Here is a 25,154-nt window from a genome sequence, read left to right as displayed (position 1 = left end):
GTGCTGTGCCCTTCCTCTGAAGATCTGAAGATATGAGCATCTCGTGTTTACGTCATCGTCTCGTAGCCGACAAGGCCTAAAATCAACCCTACGTGATCGATCAGCAATACACAGGATGGAAGTGTGATGATGTTCCTCGCAGAAATATTTCCTCAAGCTTCAAAAACCCTGTCATCATATTGTAAGATTTCACAAATCAGATTCGGAGGAATCGAGCCAAGAATAACGTCCCGGTGGAATTGCTGTTTTTGTGCACTGGGACAGCAGTCATTCGGGTATTTGGGAGGAAGCACAGCGCACACTATCAGGCCTGGCCTTTCTTGACTTCTTAATCTTTACTTCCTTCCCTCCAGAGAACCACCAGCAGCACCGCTGCTACGTCCAAAGCCCCAGCTGCAAATGAACAAGCATGATATAAAAGCAGATATTGGCTCGGCCCCAAGGATTTGGGCCCACATACTTCCCAATTTTCAGATTAAACAGCTCCTGTCTCTGAAGTGGTTCCAGCAGCAAAAGGCTTTTGTTGCTGGGAATAATCCACACATCCTCTCCAACATCCTGGGGGATCGGCATCTCAAAGTGCCCCTCTGCTGGCCCCAAATGTACTTTGTTGATTACTCTTTTTTTGCTCTGATTTGGGCTTCAAGAAAGGCCTGGAGGACTGTACCATTCCATAGAGAAGGGGCAACTGTCTGTCTCCTGCTGTGACCCATACAGGGCAAAGGAGAGGGAAGATAAGTATCCCTTTCTCTCACACACATATATATTTCTGTCATCCACTGGCAGTTATCGCAGGGCGGCTAATAAAACCAAGCTGTAATAAACAGTGAGGCAACTACATACTCTCCAGACCAAAAAAAATCCTGCAGTCCTGTGCTTCACATTAGCTCAAGCAGAAAGGGAGTACCTAATTCAGGAAAAGAAAACAGAGGAGTGACCACTGTTAAGATGCATGCCCAGTGCTAATTAGAATGTGACATTTTCTCTCAGTAAATGGCTGGAACCAGCCTGGGGCACCGGGTAATGACCTCATATCCTGTGGAATACTTATTCCTGGACAGGGAGATGGTGGGAAATACGGGAAGAGCTGTGGTCATCCTGTGTAAGTTAGCCAAATTACTTTTCTTTTACTACTGTTTGCTTATATCCATAGTGGTTGCTACACTGGAACTTGCACAATGCCTGAAATTCCATATCAAATTCTAGTCAAGCAATGATTTGAAGAAAACACAAAGCTTGGTATACTGTAAACACAAACAAAACACAGTGCACACACACTTCATTGAGCATTTCCTGAGAAGTGACCTTCCTGAGGAGTGTAAGGAAAATGAGCTTCACTGCTGCCATTTAAACAGATCCAACAGGTTCTCAACACCCCCAAGCCACCCAGACTACTAAACAAACACACGGTTGGCCAAAAAGAGCATTTAAATCGGTCAATTCATAAAAACTGCAGCATCCTGTAGGGCAATGCCCAAAGGCCAAAAGGGAATTAGTGCCGACAGCTGCCAAGTGATGGCTTGATATTCAGAGTACTTGATTTCTGAAACCTCTGCTTTGCAGACTAAATAAGATGGGTTAGTGTTTTAGTTTACTGCCGTTGATGAGAAATTAAAACATATTCTTATGCAGTATTAAGCAATATGCAACTAAGAGGAAGCGTGCAAAAACCAATATGGATGTAAGTTTAGTTTTCACCAAAAGCTCCAGAAAACTTGGAATAAAGTGTATGAATTTTATGGACCACCTTTATGTAATGATTTTCTTCTGCATTTTGTCCTTTTTGATGTTTAGAAAGTTCCAGACCCTATTTATTGTTATTGCACAGACAAAACCCCATGACATTCACTTAAGAATGCTGCATGCTACAGATTAAACAACTATTCTTATTTCAGAATCATATTTAAGAGAAATGCAGCAATTACCTGGCCATGCCCAGACTGGAGAATCCTGAGGGAACAATAAACACATCTAGACGTGAGAATGGATGGACACCAAGAACAGAGTGGGCCGCAGTCAGACAGAGAGGCAGTAGGGGTAAAACCATGTCATTTGCCTGCTGCAGGTGGCAGGGTGGGGCAAATACCCGGTGAGGAATAACAGTCTGAGCCCTGGCAGCACTGACCATGAAGCGACAGGGATAGTCCATGTGGGAGCAAACATATTGCTGATCGTCGTTGTCCAAAGAAAAACTGCAATACAGAGAAAGATGTGAATATCCAAACAGAATACCCTATAAACAATAAACTTTTAGGCTTTGATTCAGCATATTACTGCATTGAAGATGCCATGTCTAGTTTTCCGTCAACTGCACATAAGAAATAACACAGTGTCAATGTGTCCTGTAAAGATGGCTATAAAAAGTTACATATATATGCAAGAAACCAAAGACAAATCACAGTTTAGTATGCAAACAAATGTGAGAAAGAAGACCAATACAATATGCAAATATTGATCACTGTATATATTAAATAATAATTCTTATCAGTAACAATGACACTTAAAAGAATAAGAACAAGTTATTTGAGTGAACAAATCCTTTATTGCAACAAACTTGAAACCATTTTAATGAAAGTAAGTCTCCCTTGTGATTTTTTTTTTTTTAAATTTTTTATACCTGAAGTATTCCCATACTACCATTTTTTCGGTGGATGGAGATTAGATATAATCTCTGTCTCTGCCATTTCCTCCGCTGCAAGTGCGTGTAAGCAGCCACGTGAATGCAGAGTTGAAGCAGCGAAATAAATTGCATATGCGCGGATGAGATTTTTTTTTTTTTAAATAAAGCTATAAGTCTAATGTATATCTATAATCACACTTTAACATTTTAATTAATGTTTTAAAATGTTATCAAATTAAAATTTAACAACTTTTATTTTGACGGGTTGTAGCGGACCTTTGAGTTTCAGAGTGTATTTGACAATGGTTTGTCTCAAATAAAACTGGGAAATGTTTATTTAGGTTTTCTCTCAGAGCAGCTCTGCTGATGTTCATGTTTATGTAGACGCTGAAAACACCATTAGTGTCATGCATGCATACTTCAGTATGTAGTAGATAAAACAGCGCCACTCATATCTTTTGATTTTTGAAAACACCATTAGTGTCATGCATGCATACTTCAGTATGTAGTAGATAAAACAGCGCCACTCATATCTTTTGATTTTTGAAAACACCATTAGTGTCATGCATGCATACTTCAGTATGTAGTAGATAAAACAGCGCCACTCATATCTTTTGATTTTTGAAAACACCATTAGTGTCATGCATGCATACTTCAGTATGTAGTAGATAAAACAGCGCCACTCATATCTTTTGATTTATCCATCCATCAGATTGCGCGTTTTACGTGACAACCTCATTAACGTTATACTGTAAATCCCATGTTCACGACTGCACCGGGATTGCCTCTGCATCACGGAAATTATACGGCCTTTTAACTTGTTATAAATGCGACATACCTTTATTTGCACGGAGGGATGGTGTCCGCGAATATGAGCGAACATGTTGGATGTATTGCCTGCTTTTGCAGCCACTTTGCGTCCACATTTTTTGACAATTGGATCTGTCCTCAAGGACAACCCCGCGTTCGTTTTTTTAAATTTTTTATACCTGAAGTATTCCCATACTACCATTTTTTCGGCGGTGGATGGAGATTAGATATAATCTCTGTCTCTGCCATTTCCTCCGCTGCAAGTGCGTGTAAGCAGCCACGTGAATGCAGAGTTGAAGCAGCCGAAATAAATTGCATATGCGCGGATGAGATTTTTTTTTTTCCATTAATTTTTTTTTTTTAAACCGTAGATATGCAATTGTTTACGGTATGATAACCGTGCACGTTCAAACCGGGATAGACCGTCATACCGGTATATCGTTACAACCCTAGGGGACTACAACAAGCTACTTCCCGGGTTCGTTAAGTCACAAACCCAGATAAACCCCACCCCCGGGAACATACAGCAAAGGGGGCGAGGCAATGTTGTGCTGTTTTAGAGAAGAGGAATAGAAAACTAGGGGTGCACGTAAAAATCTATTCATTTATGAATTGCGATTCTGTCTTCTATCGATTCTAATGGATTCACAAGTTTCAAAATCAATGTTCTAAAGCAGCAGTTCTCAATCCTGTTCCTCACATCCCCTGCTCTGCACACACTCTGCATCTCTCTCTCTCTCTCACTCATTCAGATCATCAGCTCAGCTCCAACAATGAACTGTTCCATTCATACACTTATTTTCACATAGCTATGAGAAGTGTTATACATGGACGCGCGTGCGGTTTCCCTACTCTGTATTGAAATTGATAAGGAATATAGACGACACCATTGTTTACAATACAACCGGAGCACATGCCGCTGAGGTAAGGGGCGGGATGTCTAGACACGCACTAGAGGCGGTTTAGCCAATCACAACAAACTGGGCCAGCTAACCAATCTGAGCCCATTGCGTGTTTCTGAGGGAGGGGCTTCATAAAAGCAGGAAATGATCAGCACGTTTATAGAAGAAGGGACAGAGCGGTGTGGAATAAAGGTAATTTATGTGAAAAATAATGTGTTTTTTTTTTTTTTTAAACAAATCTTTAACACGTTAGACTGCACACCATAAACACAATCAAGCCTAGAAAAACAACGGGTGGAACAAACAATTCATCCAAAAATAATAATCTCATCCTCATTTTGTTGCACATCTGTATGACTTCCCAGAATTTGAGAATTTGAGAAAAATGTCCTGGTCGTTGTTAGCAATAATCTTAAATAATGATGAAAAGAATTCTTCACCAAAAAGCTCCAGAAAACTTGGAATAAAGTGTATGAATTTTATGGACCACCTTTATGTAATGATTTTCTTCTGCATTTTGTCCTTTTTGATGTTTAGAAAGTTCCAGACCCTATTTATTGTTATTGCACAGACAAAACCCCATGACATTCACTTAAGAATGCTGCATGCTACAGATTAAACAACTATTCTTATTTCAGAATCATATTTAAGAGAAATGCAGCAATTACCTGGCCATGCCCAGACTGGAGAATCCTGAGGGAACAATAAACACATCTAGACGTGAGAATGGATGGACACCAAGAACAGAGTGGGCCGCAGTCAGACAGAGAGGCAGTAGGGGTAAAACCATGTCATTTGCCTGCTGCAGGTGGCAGGGTGGGGCAAATACCCGGTGAGGAATAACAGTCTGAGCCCTGGCAGCACTGACCATGAAGCGACAGGGATAGTCCATGTGGGAGCAAACATATTGCTGATCGTCGTTGTCCAAAGAAAAACTGCAATACAGAGAAAGATGTGAATATCCAAACAGAATACCCTATAAACAATAAACTTTTAGGCTTTGATTCAGCATATTACTGCATTGAAGATGCCATGTCTAGTTTTCCGTCAACTGCACATAAGAAATAACACAGTGTCAATGTGTCCTGTAAAGATGGCTATAAAAAGTTACATATATATGCAAGAAACCAAAGACAAATCACAGTTTAGTATGCAAACAAATGTGAGAAAGAAGACCAATACAATATGCAAATATTGATGACTGTCGGTTCCATTTAGAATGCATACTATTTTATCAGCATCATCCCTACACAGGATATATCATCATCAAGCATGTTTTGGAAAGATTTAAGATGAACATTTAATACACCTGTGAACTTTAAACAATTATATTTCCATTTTGCACAATTCCGCATTTGTTTTATCATTGTATTTATTAAAAGAAAATCTGGGTGCATGATTTCTGTATTTTATGTTTTTGTTCATTTTCAGAAAGACATTTTGGAAGGTAAAAAACAATATGCAATTATTTATTTTACACAGAAAATACGGTACCATAGAAATGCACTCTTTGCTAACCAAATTTCTTACATTTTATAAATGACTTCAAATTATACATAAACCTTTTGGAACAAACAAAAGAAGCACTGAAAAGTATGCAACTTTTTGTCTGGTAGTTAATGTAATTTTTTTAAATAAATATTTCATTGGGATATTTTCAAATATGTAAAAAAAATAAAAAAAACTGTGCTAAAATATATATGCCAAAATAAAATTAATAACAGGGCCTAGATCTATGTTCTCCAAAAACTACAAACGTTTCAGTTGAGCCAAATGTCAATACTTATCTATATTGACATTTATCATAACAAGATACCTGGGTTCTTTATCGAAAGGTTTGTCCGTTTTTTCCACCTCAAAGTTGGGATGTTTTACTCCAGCCTCTAGCCATTGCCCCACCGCTATGGTAAAGGTAGAGGCTGGCATTGGCATTGTAACATAATAATCCCACTGCAGAAAACCTAAACGGAGTAAAGAAAAGACTTCAGCATTTTCCATAATAAAATTAGCGCATTAAATTACACCTCCGTGACTCTGAAGTGCTGAGTAAGGGTTTTAACTGTACCTGTCTCCGCAGGCTTAGGAAAGGCTTGATTTTCACCACTCATTAGAACAGCGTAATCACACGGAGCTCTCACACGCGCTTGCCACGTTGACATGGCAACAGGTGGCTCCTGGCACGGGAAGAGTGCTCTGTTGTTGATGGGCGAGCCCATGGTATATACACAGCATCTAAAAGATAAAGATGTGGCATCAGAATATCCTGGATATGGTTGTGTGTGGGTCGAAATGGGTGAAAATGTGGACTCTTCATCGCGATATTCATTTGAACTCTTTTAATTTGAAAAATATGAATTATTAAAAAGCCATTGTCGATTTTACTCTATTCCTGAAGGCCTATCTACAGTCCAACGGAAAAAATAAGTTATATATTACCCAAGCTTATATTTCGAGTTGAATGAGGTGATAAAATGGTGGCTGTGACAGTGAAATGCAAGACAACACTTTCTATTAAGTTGTCTTCGCGCTGTCGAACTCGTTCAAACCTACATATTTAATAATTCATTTTAAAAAGTTGCCGTTGAATCAGTCTGACAAATTCTTCTTTGAATTAACTCTTTTAAAGGACGATTTCTGAATAAACATCGTTATATCAATTAGGCCTATATTTTATAGCCTACACAGATAGGCCTATCTTGATCTATGCCAGCGTTTTCTGCACCGCTTTTTTTTATTATTATTTACAGTCCTACGGCAAAATAATTAGTATAATGCCAAGATAATAATTTCTATTACCGTAAGTTGTCTTCGCGGGTTGTTGCCTTAACATAAAGCACGACAAATGTAGTACGAATCACGAACAAATGATTCTTACAAACGTTCTTTTCAGTGAATCATAAAATGTAGTCCGATTCATGAACAAATTACTCGTCCCAACTGGTCCTTCTAATGAACCATTTTAATCACAATTCAATTAACGTATGTACACATATACATATGTGTACAAGCCATTTTTATTTTAGTTTAAAAATATTAACAGATTTATGTCCAAATTAATTTGAATTACATTTAGTTGAACCAAGAGCTTGTGACTCTAGGAAATGTATGAATATCCAACCGTAGTTATGGGTGCATGTAAATATCTACACATGGTTGGTACCTGCCATCCTGGTCTTTTGTCCACCTCACAGAACCACCTGTGGGCTTAGTTTCATACCATATTCTGACAGCACGTGGGAAATCATGAGGGGAACAAACCCCTTCCTTCCTGATCTGAAGACTCCACTGGTCTGTGTGGAACCGTAGAGGTTGGACATTATGAACAGTAGAGGAATGGCTGCACTGGACGTATAGCTCATGCTGCAGTCTCCAGCAGACGGAAGGCATAGAGACCAGCCTTTGTACCAGACCGGATGACGGATGATCCGTATTTGCATGTTGTTTGTCTACGTCAAGTTTCTTTAAATCAGGTACTGTAGTTACATCCAACTCTTCCACTTTTGACACTGTCAGGTCACAGCAATCCAACACCAAGGTGAATTCTTCACTCTCATCACCCCACAAGACACTACTGACATAATTTCCTCCACTCAAACGTGATGGTTCCTCAGGGGGTATCACCTTATTTGGCTCAGGTGTGATGGGAGAACTTACGTCATGTTTAGATGACACCTGAGATCTGTTTTGCACTGGTGTGTTTGATATAGATCCTAGTTCACCTTGTTTGCTGGAAACCACACCGGGCTCCAGAAACAGAACAATGCTGCCACCAAAGACATTCCTTTGGAAGTGAACAGTCAGGTCAAGAACATAGTGTCGGACAAGCATATGGTTGGTGTTAGCCCGCAGGGGCAGGTCATCTTTATTAGGATCCAGATCCACATCCAGATCGCGGTTGCTTTCCATATCTTATGGGAATATTCTTTAGGCAGGAACAGATCTTTAAAAGCAGACTGAAATATCATTAGGAGTAATGTAAACGGAATGCTATTTGTAAAATAATTCCGTCTCTCTAAAAATTCCAATTGTTACTGAGTCTGCATCTGGTCCTGAGGAATTTAATAGCCTGTAATTATAAATGTTAAAGAAAATATTACTTCAATGAATATGTAAGGTAGTCCCCCTATGTAAGGTAAACACTCAATCACAGCATTAAATCATAATACTTAAATAACACAGATATCCTCAGGCCATCGTACATTCTATTATTCAGTAACATCCTAAATAATTACAAGGGTAGTTGGCATAAACTCTCCAGCAGACATGACATGCTATATTGTAAAACTATTTTTAACAAGACTTTTATCTTATATAATAAAAATGTATGCAGTTTTGTACAACCTATTAACTGGAATATTAAATTGTTCTGAACATTTGCACTTTTAAAATGTCTTGCCACAGGACTGCTTAAAGGAATAGTTCATAAAAATTACAATTGTCAACATTTACTCACTTTCATGTTGTTCCAAACTTGTTTGGCTTTTTCTTTTCTTTTGTGGAACATAAAAAGATATTTTGAAGAACGTTGGTTACGAAAAATTAGAGTATAAATGTTTGTGTGAACTATCCCTGTAAGTTCATTGTACATGTATATGCTGTAACTTTAAACAAACTTTACCCTATGCCAATACATAATTTTTAAACTAAAATCTTGATGATGGTTAAAAAAAAAAAAAAGTTAGCATATTTAACAAATAAATGATTTGCTAATAACTGAAGAATATTCATTTCTATATTTCATTGTCTTGTAAGGATAGGCTACACTCAGGCCCCGTTTACACTAGTGCGTTTTCGTTTTAAAACGCATAACTTTTGCTACGGTATATCCGTGAAACAGGTCTTGTGACAGCAGCCTAATAAAGCTGTGCCATCTGTCATTAATGTTAATCAAACAACAAAAGACAGAAGAAATCCCTCACTGCTCTTGACTAAATAATGTTATGTTGATTTACACTTTATTCAATTTCTGTAGCCTATTTAAAACCCATCCCCTATTCGACCGCTCCAAGCACGTAGACGCGTTCGCCATCTAAATACTAGTAGGGCTTCTACCTATACACATCTACCTGCATGAATGGTCACGTGGCATGCGTTTTCGGTTGTGTAGTGTAAACGGAGGTCGTTTCTGAAACGCTAGTGTAAACGGGGATCATTTTCATTCTGAAACGCCGTTTTAAAAGAAAATGAACTAGTGTAAACGGGGCCTCAGACCTTTGAAGTGAACACTTGTGTTCTCTTCCGTGCAAAGGGGAAATTTAATAAGAGGTGCTTAAAGTGACAATTTATAACCAGAGGCCCATAATCAGCTGTTAAATCACTCACACATATACACATCCATCAAACACCATAAATAACCCTTAAGTTAAATACTACTCTCTGGGTGATGACTAGGCAATACACTCATATTCATTCTGTCTTCATAGCAGTAGTTCTCAATACTGGAGTAACCCAGAACTGCACAGTTAGGATATCTTCCCCAGAGCTGTTCAGTTTGTGGTCTTGAAACCTTGAAGGTTTTCAAGCCATAGGTACTGTCTGAAATTTCCTATGGATTTTTATAATGTTTGATTGATTTATGAGTAGCATATACTCTGTAGTTAACATTACTTGAAGAGACTTTCATGTTTTCTTATATTAAAAGGATGTGTTGTGTTTAACAACTGTAGTCTGAATTGAAACTTCTAAGAAATAGTTGTGAATGGCTGATACTGTTAGTCACATGATAGTGACACCATGGTAGATGTAGTACGTCCAGATAACATTGTGGTGAAAATCTAGGGGCCCCAGACGATTTTGGTGCAACCAAACATATGCATGAATGAATCATTCACAATAATATTAATCACACAGACTTAGAAAGTAGTTTTTAAGGTATAACTATGTGTAGCCTAATTAATATTTCACCCTATTTCAAATATCATAGGAAAATGTGGAGGGAACCCTTAAGGAATTAGCCTACAAATTGACGTCACGTTTAAAAGGCTCTTTAACCTTATTACAAATAACTTCTTAACAATAGAAGTTTCAAGACCCGAATTTGTGGGGAAACATCTAAACTGTGCAGTTAGATGACTTCAGGACCAGAATCGAGCAGAACCTTACTTCCACAGATGTGCACATTTAAAGCGCGTGAGATTCGACGCGGACTGGGTTCAAAACTTATCAACAAATCAGCTTTAATATTACACTCTAATAAAGCCACCTCAGTTATTGAAGTGAGATTCCAGGTTTCCTTTTCCGACTCCTCTGATTTGCTTACAGTAGAACATGCAACTGACAATTAGCTGCAACAGCTGGTTTGCACCGCAGCAACGTAAAGCTAAAAGTCATGTTATATATATATCGAGAGTTGTTTCACGAACCTGTTCCTCCCTGTAACAGTACTACAACGCTTGAAAAGCCGTCTCATGCGATATGCGTCATCATGCAGCGACAGGAAGCTGAGCTGGATCTCATAAGGATTTACCTGTGGTCTGACTGAATCAAAAATGCCACTGAATTATAGTTTATAATGCAAGAATAGATCTAAATAAGTCAAAATAATATTTCTCAACACAATATTACGGCACAACAGGTATAAGATTGTAGCTTTTATTAGGAAGTGCATTCAAGTTTCATTGACAAAAATATTTATTTATTTGTATTTATTTTGTGCTTTTCAAAAAGAAATAGTCTAAGTTGAAATTGCAATGACCTATACATTTAATAAAACCAACATACTGTTCTTATAGTTTTCAGAGCAGTAATATGTAACAGATGTAATGAAGCACTGGAAACAGAAACAACATATAATATACGCTTATGTGCAGTACACTTGTAAATTGGAAAAAAAAACAAAAAACAAGAATAAATCATTAATTTGACACAATTTCCAGTTATTTAAGAAACAGGAGGCAAAAGTAAACATTTGATGCACTCTTACTCTGCATTTTTAACTGGTGCTGTTCTTTTATCTCTGCAAACCTGATTTACTTTTATTCTGATCTGGTCTGGTCACATTTTAATATTGGAATATGTATCTAAGAGCTAAATATTCTCTATAAATAAAATAGAACTATATATACAAAACTGTATCCAGTAAATCTCTGCAATTACAATATACATGGACAAACAAAGTGAAAAATCACGATTTATGTTATATTAGCTCAATGTAAACATACATTATACCATTAACTGTCCTTTTTGTCCATTTTTTACACTTTCAGTGTCTTTGAAATATGATCAGGTTTTCTGTCTTGAAGCAGTTCATTTAAGGTTGTAGATTTCTTCCTCACATGTAACATGTCTGTAAGTTATATTGTATTAGTTAAGAATACAATATGTTGTAACATACTAAGGAAGATTCGAACCATATCCAGAAAACAAGTATAAAAAAAAAAAAAAAAAAGTGACTGGCTGAGGTTTTTGTTCTAAAAACAATCATAAGCAAATAAAGTTGTACGTCCCTTAAAATCTATTCTTTATATACAGTAATATAGAATACAACAATCTATATTTTCAGGGGGTTTGAATGCTGTGCATGAAACTCTGCTCGAGTCATCTAATTATCAGCTGACGGAGCTCTGGTTTCCTGGCACACTGCAACATCCTTCCCTTGATATCCTCTGGAGACGTTTTCTTGACATCATGAATTTTCATCTTGTGTCCGACGGAGGCTGTGCCGTTTGAAGGAATCTCTGTTACAAACACAAGAGGGAACAGGAGCTTAAGCAGCGAATGCAATGTTAGAAAGAAACAGCTCCATAGAAAGAGCTGCAATGTGAAATATGAGTGCTAAAACAAATCGGCCATATTCACATAGTCAATGTTTGGTGACTGTCCCGAATATAAAGCAGCATATTGGAGCAAATAGAATAATGTCTTGATGAACAGATATGCAAAGTGGGTCCTGTTCTCTATGTTGAGATTAGAGAAAGAATGAAAATTATTAATTATATTTTGTGTATTTTATATATAATTCCTTATTTATTTGTATTATTTTATGTATTTTATGTATATTATTCTGTTATAGTTTTATGTATTATATATTGATTATATTATTTTCAGCTCTTTTAAACCTTCTATTAAATAATCCTAAAAAAGTATAATATTTTCTGCTGCTGAAAATTCAGCTTTGACATCACATGAATAAATTCCATTTTAAATGTATTAAAATAGAACACACTTCTTTTTAAATTGTATTAATGTTTCACAATATTTCAGTTTTCACCGTTTCATTTTCAAATAAATGTAGCCTTGGTGAGCATATGCAACGTATTTCAAAAACATCTTACCAACCTCAAACTTTTGATAAACTTTTTTCAGTCTATAAATACACACACCTCTATTTTCTGCCATTTATAACCGGGAAAGGTTGACAGCCCTAGCATTAATGACTGACAGCAAATAATAACCCACCAAACGTCTGTCTCACGCCAGACTACTGTTGCAACAGCTAATTTACATTCAACCTTGCATTGAACCTTCTTTTCAAATTTGACATTGATAACCCTTTATTAAGAGAATATTTAGCACTCCAAACAGGACTGACAACTGTATTCTACTGCTGTGTGAACAAAGCCAGTGAGACTCACTCCAAAAAGCCACACTTAAAAAGAATAGTTCACCCAAAAATGAAAAATTTGCCATTATTTACTCACCCACATGTTTTCCAAACCCATATCCAACTCCCCATAAATCTTTTCCAAACAAACTCCAAAATAAAAGCACCATGAAAGTAGTCCATAATGATAGGATCTTCAGTTTTGGCTGAACTATTCCTTTAGCACCGATTATGGAAATACTACCGAACACGAGAGAGAATTTCCATCATTCACTGATTGCAGAGTCAAAGGTCAAGTGTAGCACTAGTGAGTGTACCTATTCTCGATGCGAGGTTTGGTGATGGGCTTGTAGAGCTCAGGGATCTTTCTCTCCAGCATGGGCCTCAGGTTCTCTCGCAGTTTGTTGTAGTTTTTCTTCATCTCCTGCTGGTACTCCTTCTGATCAGGAGTAATGAGTTGCTTGTTCTTCTCAATGGCCTCTCCACACCTGCATGTACGCAATCACAACAGCATTAGCAACACAAGAAGCTCGGCAGAGCACCAGATGATGAATAATTAGTGCAATTAGCTGCATTTGGACAGAACTAGTCAAATGAGTTTGAGAAGCATACTCAACAGTTAGTTTTATTCCCCAGAAGAACTCGTTCAAAGGCAAAAAGCCACAAAGGGAACATTGAGGAACTGGATCTTTTTCCTAAATGAATTTTAAATTGTTCTAGATCTTTCAAAATAGGTCTTTTGAGAATTAGTAGGCTATAACGTCTTGGCATAAATACCGGTAACTTGGCTAGAGACGGATTGTGCCAGCCTGGATGGATTATGGAGAAAAATAAACATATTTTAAACTACAGTAAATATTTGTCTGCACGCTGGCAGCAATCAAGGCCCAGAATCCAACATGAACTATTCCATCTGTAAAAAGCAATATGTAATATTTCCACACAAGTTGTAGACATCCTGGGAAAAATCACTGTATTCAAAAACTTAATTTGTTTCGAGTCTTGGTTTAAACATTATGATGATTATGCAAAACAAATGCAGCTGGGTGACATTAAGACGGGTTTTCTCCGCTTGCGGAAAAGCCCCTCGGGTGCCTTACATCCAAGTGTTTCAGCAAACTTTCAAATACAGAACTTTAAACAAACCAATCACTATAAAATAAAGATACTTCTATATCTCCTTTGATCCTCTGATGGAAAACTTGCTTCATTCGATCACAAGTCACCGAAAAGATTACATTGATATCTCTTTTCCACTGGAAGCAGCCACTCACCGCAGTATGAACTCTTTGAAACACAAACGCAGTTTGTTGTGATGACGGAAGAGCTTGGGGTCTGCTGGGATTTCATTCAAGAAGACCTGGGCCACCTCCAATGGACCCTGCAGAGACACACAGAGTGAGAAAAGGAAAGAAAAGGTCCCCCCTCTCTCCCACAGCGCTAGCGGAGAAAATGAAGGCTTCATCCATTGGAGGCCACAAGGTAAAGTCAACACATAAGGGAAAGATCATGAATAAGTCTTTGTGTGAGTGATGTCACCGTGGAGCCAGGAGCAGAGGCATTGCCGCACTCTTTGTATGTAGTTTCTCCAAAGGGCATTTATCACATAACCGCAGCGGTATCCAGAGGATCTGGATATGTTTTAAACTTGATTAGTGTTGTAAACTGTCACTCTGGAGTTTCAGACTTAACTATAAATATAGAGACGCTGGGAGCATCCATATGAATCCCTACAACCCTAAGATTTACATTACTCTTCCATAGCTGTCCTTACATTAACTAAAGTATTCAAAACCACTCAGAATGCAGATAGAACCTTATAATTCCAAGCGGAAAATGACTTTTAGAATTAGAAGGTTCTATCTGCATTTGACCTGTTCCAAAAATCCCCATTTAAAAATTTGAGAGGATTTTGATATTGTACATTTAGAATACATTTAGGGTCTCTGTCATTTTCATGTAGGAAAGAGACTTGTTCCCCATATCATTTTGCTATATGTAATGCAAAAACTTTGAAGCTCAATATCTCAAAACCACTCAGAATGCAGATAGAACCTTATAATTCCAAGCGGAAAATGACTTTTAGAATTAGAAGGTTCTATCTGCGAATCAGCCAATCAGCACTTGAATGCTCGCAAGCGGACCAATCAGGATCAACGTTCTTTGTCATGTCGCCGGACTGCTCTGTAACAGCAGGAAAGATTAAACATTAAACAACAATAAGTACTTGTCTGCAAAATCAATAAGTGCAATTCACCTTTATTCCACAAAGTGGCACTGTTTAAAACATAATGATGTGATTTTTCACTCATTATGATGCTGAAAACGATAGTTTTGAGAATATATTGAGATCGTGAATATGAGCCAGATGCTGAATGTATATTGGGGAAATGCGCTCTGACAATGGCAGTGATGGTCAAATCTGCTCAAATCGAACCCTTCTAAGTTTCAAAAGGTAAGGAAGTATGCTTATTTTATTCTTTTTATTATTATTCTTTTAATTTAATTTAATTTAATTTTAAAATATCAGGAGAGTCTGCTATTGAAGCAATTAGAGATCCATCCGTGCTGGATACAAGTCTGGGTCGCTGAAGACCCGATTATGTAATGATTGGCGAAATATTCATGCAGTTTAAACTCTTAAAATATCTTACATTTTAAAACATTAAGCCTTAAATATAAAATAGTCAACAATTTAAATGATGAGGTCTTAATTTTAACAATAAACGTCAGCATGTTATCTCGGCCATACTGATCTAAAGAGAATGCCATTTTCCCTGTGCTGCTTTTTGTGGAATAAAGTCCTGGTCAGATGGATTAGAGTAACGTTAGCTGCCTTAACTGTTCCCTCAATAATGTGTTTAATTACCCACTATAATCCAGCTAAAATTAACATTAGCACTGGACAAAATATTTAGTATTGCCCTTCGTGCCTCACTTAACCAAGAAAAAATTATTTCTCCTAAAATATGGAATAAATGTGATAAATAAAGCATTAAATTTCCCTCTCTCATACATGTTGACACATTGTTACAACACTAATTTTATATTTTAAAAATTATAAAAAACTTATAAAAGTTTGTTTTTCTTGAAAATTGTTGCTTCAATTAATGTTTTGCCAGATTGAACCTTATAATTCCAAGCGGAAAATGACTTTTTAGAATTAGAAGGTTCTATCTGCATTTGACCTGTTCCAAAAATCCCCATTTAAAAATTTGAGAGGATTTTGATATTGTACATTTGGAATACATTTAGGGTCTCTGTCATTTTCATGTAGGAAAGAGACTTGTTCCCCATATCATTTTGCTATATGTAATGCAAAAACTTTGAAGCTCAATATCTCAAAACCACTCAGAATGCAGATAGAACCTTATAATTCCAAGCGGAAAATGACTTTTAGAATTAGAAGGTTCTATCTGCATTTGACCTGTTCCAAAAATCCCCATTTAAAAATTTGAGAGGATTTTGATATTGTACATTTAGAATACATTTAGGGTCTCTGTCATTTTCATGTAGGAAAGAGACTTGTTCCCCATATCATTTTGCTATATGTAATGCAAAAACTTTGAAGCTCAATATCTCAAAACCACTCAGAATGCAGATAGAACCTTATAATTCCAAGCGGAAAATGACTTTTAGAATTAGAAGGTTCTATCTGCATTTGACCTGTTCCAAAAATCCCCATTTAAAAATTTGAGAGGATTTTGATATTGTACATTTAGAATACATTTAGGGTCTCTGTCATTTTCATGTAGGAAAGAGACTTGTTCCCCATATCATTTTGCTATATGTAATGCAAAAACTTTGAAGCTCAATATCTCAAAACCACTCAGAATGCAGATAGAACCTTATAATTCCAAGCGGAAAATGACTTTTAGAATTAGAAGGTTCTATCTGCATTTGACCTGTTCCAAAAATCCCCATTTAAAAATTTGAGAGGATTTTGATATTGTACATTTGGAATACATTTAGGGTCTCTGTCATTTTCATGTAGGAAAGAGACTTGTTCCCCATATCATTTTTGCTATATGTAATGCAAAAACTTTGAAGCTCAATATCTCAAAACCACTCAGAATGCAGATAGAACCTTATAATTCCAAGGTGACGACTTGCTGATGCTTTGTAATTTGTGAAAGTTACTAGCAGCTTTCTTCAACATTTTTTTTTTTTTTTGTGGTGTGAAGAACAGCTCGTTAAAATTACATAGCGTCTCAATTTATGCTCCTCAATTAGGGCTCATATTAGTGTTCATAAAACTTAATGTATTTAAAAATAGCTATTTAAAAAAAAAAACAGCAAAATGCAGTTTAAAATCGTTTTATATGAAGTAAAGCATGTCACAGCACATTAACTTCCCTATTTCTGTCCAGCTGCCCACATGCATATAGATCATGATCGCACTAGACAGCTTCTTCCTGCCTGGCAGAGTCATGTAGGAGGACATGTCATTTATATGCTTTACCTTTTGAATGATGTTCTCAAAAGCCCTTTGGAGCTTGTCATGTGTGGAAGCGAGCTTCCGGAAATCTCTGTGGGCCTCCAGTATAGGCACGATTACCTTGTATACCTCATTAACTGCCTCATACAACCCGCCCTGGAAGTGAACAATGGTAAGAAGCAATGAACAGTAATACATTTTCTATTTTATATATATATATATATATATATATATATATATATATATATATATATATATATATATATATATATATATATATATATATATATATATATACACTGTATAGCTACATAACGTTCATTTGAATGTTTTAAATAGATGCATAAATTAAATAAATTATTTTTTAAATGATTATTATAAGTATACATATTAAATATTACAGTTTTACAATTAAATTAATATTTACATTTGTTTATCATAAAATGAACACAAATAATAGTAATTATTATTATTTATTTTACTTATTAATTACAAAAATATTCAAATATAATGAAATACAAAGTTTATATATATATATATATATATATATATATATATATATATATAAATAAAATATATAATGAAGAATTAGCAGTCTCGTACAACAGAAAAATATGAAGTCGCATTAAAAAAGATGGGCTGCTAATTTGGATGCCGTTGGCGCCTTGCTCCACGGATAACTCACATTGCTGAATAGCTCAGCAGCCTGTTCCAGAAGCCCAACTAGGCCATTTTCCGTGAAGTAGCGTCCCGAGCATACCCCATCCTCGTCTGGAGACAATATGTCGTCTGAGACTGCAGACTCCTCCAGCACGTTAGGAGAGATGTTCTGGTGGGGGGAGACAATTATTTACCACAGGCGGACAAGGATCTCATTTACACTGAACCGCGTGTGAGGGTTCGAAGAGCAGCCGAGACATAATTCACGCCTACTGTTGTTTTTCGGAAAGGGAGCCGATTCAAGCGTTTCCTAGCCATGATAATAACTCACTTGAAAGGTGACGCTGCCCACAGGCAAGTATTTGTGATCCTCCAGCATGCTGAGATATTCAGCCACCAGGGCCGCGGCATGGACCAGACACATGGCTGACTCTGTAAAGCACTTCCTGCCGTTGTGCTTCTCTGCCATGTTTTGGAGCCAGGTTAGACGCAGGTCTGGAGATGTCTGGTAACCCTTTGCGATCCTGGAGTCAAAGCAAACCATAGGTTAATGCTCAGAGGAAATAAATAAAATTGCGTTTCTAATATCAAAGCATATGTGGACTGGCATATTCGCTCAAGTTATTACACATGTGAGGCACACTGCAGGGCTCAAATGTGCCACTCGGTTACCATGGTAAGTTCAAAAACAGTAGACAAACAGTAGAAACCACAGCGAAAATGGGAAGCAGAGAAGAAAACCACAGGCCTGGGATCCAAAATGCAGATGCAAGACTCAGTTTTAGCTGCAGCAGAATGTGTGTGTACCTATACATGAGGTCCATGAGCATCTCAGGATCTTTTTGGAACTCCTTCATTTTGACTGTATCTGAGAGGATACTGTTTAGATTCCTCAAGAGTTCATCCACCTGTGGGGACAGAAACCAGTAGGGTAATTCATTAAAATGTTTTGTATACTTATTGAAGTAGATGTCTAAAAGTCTAAACTTCTGGCCAAAGTTTTACCTGTGAGGGCAGCTGTGTAGACTGCATTTCCGTGTCTTCTTCCGCGTATGCTAGGATAGTTCTGAAAGAGCGGCGTAGGTACTCCTCATGGATGTCTGAAGACTTGCCGACCAGCGAGGCTAAAGACATTGTCACCTGCATCTTGACTCTGGAGAAATTCTGCAAGGACAAAAAAACCAAGGTGTCAAGGTTTGGCTTGTTTAGCTTCTCCTGGTAGATGCTGTAAATATATTCAAAAAAAAAAAAAAAATTGTAGAAAGATTCACTCTGGAGAATTTAAAATCTTTTTGGACTAAGTTCAGAACATGTACTTGGGTCCTGTGCAAGCAAAGTGCCCACTTTTTTGTAGTCTTGACTTTGGAAGTATTTTCCCCATTTATTTATCCCATGAAATCCAGACAAAAAGACAAAGGTACAAGACTGTGTACTTAACGGCTTTTAGAAAGGAAAGAACTATTAAATACTAAATAAAAAAACTATTGATTTAAAAGATGTTCATTGTGTATACAATAACAACATAATTTAAGTTTATTGTAAAATATGCATATATATAAATATTTAAGTAGTTTCAGAGAGTAGGGAGGCTGACTCGATTATGCCATTTGCAGTGCTTCATGGGAATGGGCAAGCAATGAAAACTTCTTTTACCACGATTTGTTTTTTTTTTTCTCTCTGTTGGAGATTCCCATGCAGAATTACACCATGTAACACAAAAAAATTCTGTAGTTAAAGAAGATAATTTAAAAAATACATTGAAATCATGTGGAAAAAAGCATATAACATTGATTAATAACCATGTAGCTTTTAGAAGTTATTGTTAAAAATCAATTCCCCTATGAAGAAAATGAATGGGACTTTACTTCCAGAACCTGACTTATTGATGAGAATTGTTGTTCATAAACAAGCTCCACCACAACTTTAATTCACATTTGTATTCATATACAAATTCAAATATGCCATGCCAAGACACATTGCACCAGGTCTGATGTCAGTAATGCTGTCTTCACACAAAACATGTAATACATTTACTATGTTTTTATGAGATTTTTTTTTTTTTGTCATTTTTGGAGCTCAAACAAGCAGCATGAACATTGTGTCCACATGAAGGTGAGCTTTTTTGGGTGAACTATCCCTTTAATTTTAAGCCTCGTTCTAAAGTTTGAATACTCAAAACATCATGACAGCAGAGGTCTGATTACTGCCTGAGGTTTCCCATTTAGAAAACAGCCCTTCCCCCATCAGTTCCTATCAACCAGAGCCATGTCATTTATCTGGGCTGGCCCTGCTGAGGTTATTGAAGGTTACATTGTCAGATACAGGTGTTAGGCTGTGAAAGAAAACGCCACACTGCCAGGCGCGGTTGGCCATTGCTGTCATAGTCTCAGATCATTGATTCCAAGGGAGGCTTGAGCCAGAGGCTGAAAATGCTCCATCCATCTTGCTTAGCATCAGGAAACTGCAAAATGATCCCCCATTAACCCCTGTATAATTGCCAATGGATCATTTCAATGGCACCATTATGTTAAATTGAGCGTATGTGCGAAGCATCTCTGGACGTCAGCAATCTCGCATCTAGGTCAGTTTCGCCATGAAGAACGGCTCAACATCGACACCGCTGAGAAGATTAATTCTGAATTTGTGCGGAAACCTTACTTCACTGTTTTCACCGTTTAATCTAATGTGAGAAACGGCCTTGAGAAACATAAAAACAAAGCATAGAGGTGTAAAAGACGGTCTGCCGCTAAAAGAAATCAACATGACTTATTCAAGGTTACACTAACGACAGGACTGACTGCTGGAGCCTTTTACAAACCAAACAAGCAAACAAACAGACAGACAGGGAGAGAAATCCATCCTTTGCCCATTAAAGATGAATGAGATGGCAAACAACACGGCCATCTGGTAGGGGAGGGCTGAGGGGGGTGAGAAATTGAGTAAACAGAGGAAATACTCCAGCCATCAGGCTGGTGCACACAGAGGGACGGCCGGCAAGCAGTGACAGGCTCATGTTATCAGGCAGCAGACAGACAAAGAGAAGAATAACATTATAGAGGGAATTGTCAATGTTACGTCTGCATCATGTTATCGCAGAAAAGACATTCAGGCGGAAGTGTTTTCATTTGTTTAACAATAGAGGTGTTGATTGATCAGTTATTTGGTATCTTACACTAGCGGAGCTGTAGCTGTATCTCATGATCAGGTACAGTGTAGCACAAGCTTGACTCCTGTTGCCGTCCACACAGCTGCTGCAGTAATGAAGAACCTTCTGACACAGGTCAGCACACTGCTCGGCCTCCTCCTCAAACAACAGGTCACCAAACTGAAAGAAAATATTATCGTATCAGTCATATATTCAATATTACATGATTACAGAAAGGGGAGACTGGGGATGGTTTGTACAGTTTTCATTCTTTGTTAAATATCTCTAGGTGCAAGTCTCTTGGGTGCTAAACAGACATTCAATAATCACATTTTGTTAATTCATGACTAAATTTATGCAGTTGTGCTAAGCAACTCCAGTATAGAAGGGAAATAACAAACAAAAAAGGGATATTTGTCATATAATTATTTTTACAACTATATGATGTATATATGTTCAAAAGTTTGGAGTTGGTAAGTTTTTTTTAATGCTTTTGAAAGAAGTGTCTTATGCTCACCAAGGCTGCATTTATTAGATCAAAAATACAGTAAAATAGTAATATCGTGAATGAGTAAAATTGTAAATATTTAGTGATGGTAAAACTGAATTTTCAGCAGTCATTACTCCAGTCTTCAGAGTCACGTGATCCTTCAGAAATCGACCTAATGTACTGATTTTTTGCTCAAGAAACATCTCTTATTATTAACAATGTTTAAAAAAAGTTTAATATGGTTGTGGATTTTGTTCAGGATTCTTTGATGAGTAGAAAGTTCAAAAGAAGAGCATTTATTTGAAATATAAATCTTTTGCAACGTTGTTAATGTCTTTACCATCACTTTTAATCAGTTTAATGTGCCCTTGCTGAATAAACTATTACTACTGAACTATTAACTTCTAAAAAAAAAAATCTTACTGACCCCATACTTTTGAACTTTAGTATATGATTAATTTTAATCACTTAAGCAGTCAGTAGGGAGACTCTTGTTGTTGTTGTTTTTTTTCATTTTTGTTTAGTAATTTTTTTGTCTTTTTATTTAAAGCTGCAGTCTGTAAGTTTTGCCTCTTTGTTGCCATCTCTGTTTGAAAACCTGGAATTGCAGCTGTGTGCAGAATTATCTCGCTTGTGTGGGTTGTGCAGCGGCGTGGCTCCAGCGCGGATGAATCTAATGTTTTGAGGTGAATGTGTAGCTGTCAGTGTGGATATTTACTGTACTTCGCAGTCACAGATTCTAGCCTACGTCTTGGAATTTATGACCCAAATAAGAATTTTCACCGGATATTGTCATCTGAACAAATAACAAGTCTGCCACGTTTGTTCTGACCAACTGAGGAAAAAAGCATTACAATAAATCGTGCTACCAATGGTGATTTAATCTAACGATCAGTTAGCTCATATCACATCAAACCGTGCAAATCATTATTATTGTTATACTTTATTCTCAAATTATTAATGTTAACAACATCAGCGTTGCGTGACTGAGTATAGTGTGTATTAGCGTGTAGATTTCAATTTCGGCACAGTCTTGTCATGCTATTTGAATTTCATATTAAGAAATTCTTTTAACCCAAAAAGCAAATTATGCTCCCTTCGAACTGGTTTTCTTTAAAATACAAATCTTGTGCAATCCCAGGCTATCTGTAATCAGAAGCACATTTAAAACTGGAATATAATTTAATTTCATTCACATGTGTTTCATAAACACAATCCGCCATCAAAATGATAGCCTACATTTAATTATTCTAGGTGCTGTGAGAAAATGATCCGCCACCTGCAGGAGCCGCACATGCCAAAGCCTAGTAGCCGGGACAACTTCTTTATGTTACCAGACGTGACGTAATGAAAACCTACCCGTACCACTCAAATTAGAAAACATTATTATAAGCTAACCCTTGTAAATCGGGCTAAAGTAAGGTCGATAGTTTTGAACACTGGCTGGTTATGTACTTGCTCAAATATTGATTTTGGATCATTTTTAACCAAGAAAAGTTACGGACTTCAGCTTTAATAAACAACTGTATAATTATTATATAGAATAATCAAATTATTATAATTGTATGTAAAACCATCATCCACAAGACCGGGGTGGGCCCAAATGTAATATTTTACAAATCACCTATTTAAAAATATGAACTGGATTAGACCAATTCAGACTGGTCGACTGCTAATCTGAATATTGAGGAAGGTGTATGTCTCCCCTCAATAACTCTAGTGATTACTGCCTTTTAATGCACATCTTGAATGCGTGTCTCTATATTTACAAGTAAATGTTAATTATTTATTATTAGTTATTCTTATATTACAGTCCATGTGTCAATCATTCACACCCATAATATTTTCATAAATGATGTTAGCCAGGTGGCATACTCTATCACTTTTAAAATTATAGCTATAAAAAAAAATAACTAGTTACCTGATTTGACCTCATATTTAAATCTCTCTTTATAACTTATTTTAGCATATTTGCTGGGGGGGTTGATTTTTGTTTTGACATAGAAAATTTGACAAGTTTTCTTTGCCTCGACATTCAGATGTTTTTTTTTCTGACAGAATCCAATTATGAACCAGAAATTAACCATGTAGACAACCAAACCCGTTGTAGCCTACAGCTATAACATTTAGAAGGAGTTGAACACTAAAATAAAGCATAATAAATGCTGTTATATGGTTATAAATAAAAACAAATTCAATTTCAGCACATTTAGCACATTTTTGTGTACTGTCAGCTGAAACAAATATACACAGCAACAAAAGGTCAGTACCTTAACTATGAGAGCCCTTAGGGTGCTGAAACAGTGTGACAGGAAGGTGGTGCTCTGATTACAGGTGAGAGAGTGCAGCAGAACTTTCAACACTCCACCAACCACATTATCCTTACAGTCCGCCAGAGGAACTGCCTGGAAGTAGAACACAAAGCAAAAGCATTATTTCATACTAAAATTTCTAAATATTTTTTAGTTCCACTGTAAGAGTTCTCTGTTACCTGTACGATCATCTCCAGCAGGTCCAGGACTATGAGGTTGGTCTCAGTTGCCAGGTTACCACTGATTATGGCCTCCTGATCCAGCTCTGCTTTGGATCTGAGGAAACAACAATACCAAGACATTAAGCAAAACAAAAAAAAGCTTCATTTGAGCTGTAGATTAGGGCTGTGGAGAGCTAGAACAAACAATAAATGAGAAGTGCCACAGGTTAAATGGATGTGAACCGTGAAATGATTGGTACTATTTTACGCTCACTTGTCCTGCCTGTCGTTTGTCTGGCGCCACTGTGTAAGGTCTTTCCTCCAGCGTAGGTTCTCTCTCTGACCCAGCGTCCGGTCGTTACCTTGCACAACACACAGCCAACACACCAAGACGGGACATATTTAGAAAATATCTAAACAAAGGAAGTCTGCGGACTGTAAACATGTAAAATTAGACAGCATTTTACGAGAAATTAAAAATAATTTTAGTGCATTGTGGAAAACAAATAATATATTATTCATTGCGCCAAGAGTAACTGTCCCCTCAAAAGTTAAAGGAATAGTTATGTCATAATTTATTCATCCAGATTGGCAGTAAAAAAAAACAACTAAATAAATACCACCTTTCCTCACACAATGTTATCATGTGGCTTTAAAAACAGACAAAGATATATATATATATATATATATATATATATATATATATATATATATATATATATATATATATATATATATATACACAAATAAATAGCCAATGGATCATTTTAATTGACAATCCCTTTAAAACTGGTCACCTTATAAAATCTCACACTAGTAAAATAACACAGAACAAATGATACTTTATATAATAATAATAATAAGTTTTATTTATATAGCGCCTTTCCAGAGCTCAAGGACACTTTACAATAAACATCAGAAATGGGAGGAAAACATCGAACAATAAACAGAAAGAAAACAACATCAGAAATCCAAAGAGTAATATACAACATAAAACAAAGTAAACAGAGGTTAACTAAGAAAGATAACATTCTGAAAACAAGTGAGTTTTGAGCAGCGATTTAAATTCAGACA

At 36.7% G+C, this 25,154-nt stretch overlaps 3 protein-coding genes across 5 annotated transcripts in view; all 3 read right to left on the bottom strand.

Moving 5' to 3' along the window:
- aopep (aminopeptidase O (putative)) overlaps nucleotides 1-9,306 on the bottom strand; it is an 84,748-nt gene extending 75,442 nt beyond the window's left edge. The window contains exons 1-5 of the mRNA XM_058783956.1: nucleotides 8,786-9,306; nucleotides 7,493-8,398; nucleotides 6,398-6,564; nucleotides 6,149-6,293; nucleotides 5,001-5,267 (exon numbers count right to left, since the gene is read on the bottom strand). Of these exons, the coding sequence (XP_058639939.1) occupies nucleotides 5,001-5,267; nucleotides 6,149-6,293; nucleotides 6,398-6,564; nucleotides 7,493-8,238 (1,325 nt within the window). The 5' untranslated portion in view covers nucleotides 8,239-8,398; nucleotides 8,786-9,306. The remainder of the gene's footprint in view (nucleotides 1-5,000; nucleotides 5,268-6,148; nucleotides 6,294-6,397; nucleotides 6,565-7,492; nucleotides 8,399-8,785) is intronic.
- Nucleotides 9,307-10,909: 1,603 nt separating this feature from the next.
- Nucleotides 10,910-14,662, bottom strand: LOC131546169 (dedicator of cytokinesis protein 8-like). The gene is made up of 3 exons (XM_058785536.1): nucleotides 14,149-14,662; nucleotides 13,192-13,362; nucleotides 10,910-12,008 (listed from the first exon to the last, which is right to left on the bottom strand). The coding sequence occupies exons 1-3, from the start codon at nucleotides 14,337-14,339 to the stop codon at nucleotides 11,957-11,959; spliced, it is 414 nt and encodes a 137-aa protein (XP_058641519.1). The 5' UTR covers nucleotides 14,340-14,662; the 3' UTR covers nucleotides 10,910-11,956.
- A 2,113-nt stretch (nucleotides 14,663-16,775) lies between these two features.
- The window catches only part of dock8 (dedicator of cytokinesis 8), a 44,485-nt gene continuing 36,106 nt past the window's right edge, over nucleotides 16,776-25,154 (bottom strand). For all 3 annotated transcript variants that reach the window (XM_058785529.1, XM_058785530.1, XM_058785531.1), the window contains 9 exons: nucleotides 24,355-24,442; nucleotides 24,099-24,195; nucleotides 23,878-24,012; nucleotides 21,145-21,297; nucleotides 18,978-19,136; nucleotides 18,780-18,880; nucleotides 18,304-18,496; nucleotides 17,998-18,141; nucleotides 16,776-17,468 (listed from right to left, as the gene is read on the bottom strand). In XM_058785529.1, the coding sequence (XP_058641512.1) occupies nucleotides 17,193-17,468; nucleotides 17,998-18,141; nucleotides 18,304-18,496; nucleotides 18,780-18,880; nucleotides 18,978-19,136; nucleotides 21,145-21,297; nucleotides 23,878-24,012; nucleotides 24,099-24,195; nucleotides 24,355-24,442 (1,346 nt within the window). In that variant the 3' untranslated portion in view covers nucleotides 16,776-17,192. The remainder of the gene's footprint in view (nucleotides 17,469-17,997; nucleotides 18,142-18,303; nucleotides 18,497-18,779; nucleotides 18,881-18,977; nucleotides 19,137-21,144; nucleotides 21,298-23,877; nucleotides 24,013-24,098; nucleotides 24,196-24,354; nucleotides 24,443-25,154) is intronic.

Source organism: Onychostoma macrolepis, chromosome 08 (genome assembly GCF_012432095.1).
Source record: "Onychostoma macrolepis isolate SWU-2019 chromosome 08, ASM1243209v1, whole genome shotgun sequence".
Lineage (NCBI taxonomy): Eukaryota > Metazoa > Chordata > Actinopteri > Cypriniformes > Cyprinidae > Onychostoma > Onychostoma macrolepis.
The sequence above is the reverse complement of the archived record's forward strand: the minus strand, read 5'-3'. Positions and strand labels throughout refer to the sequence as shown.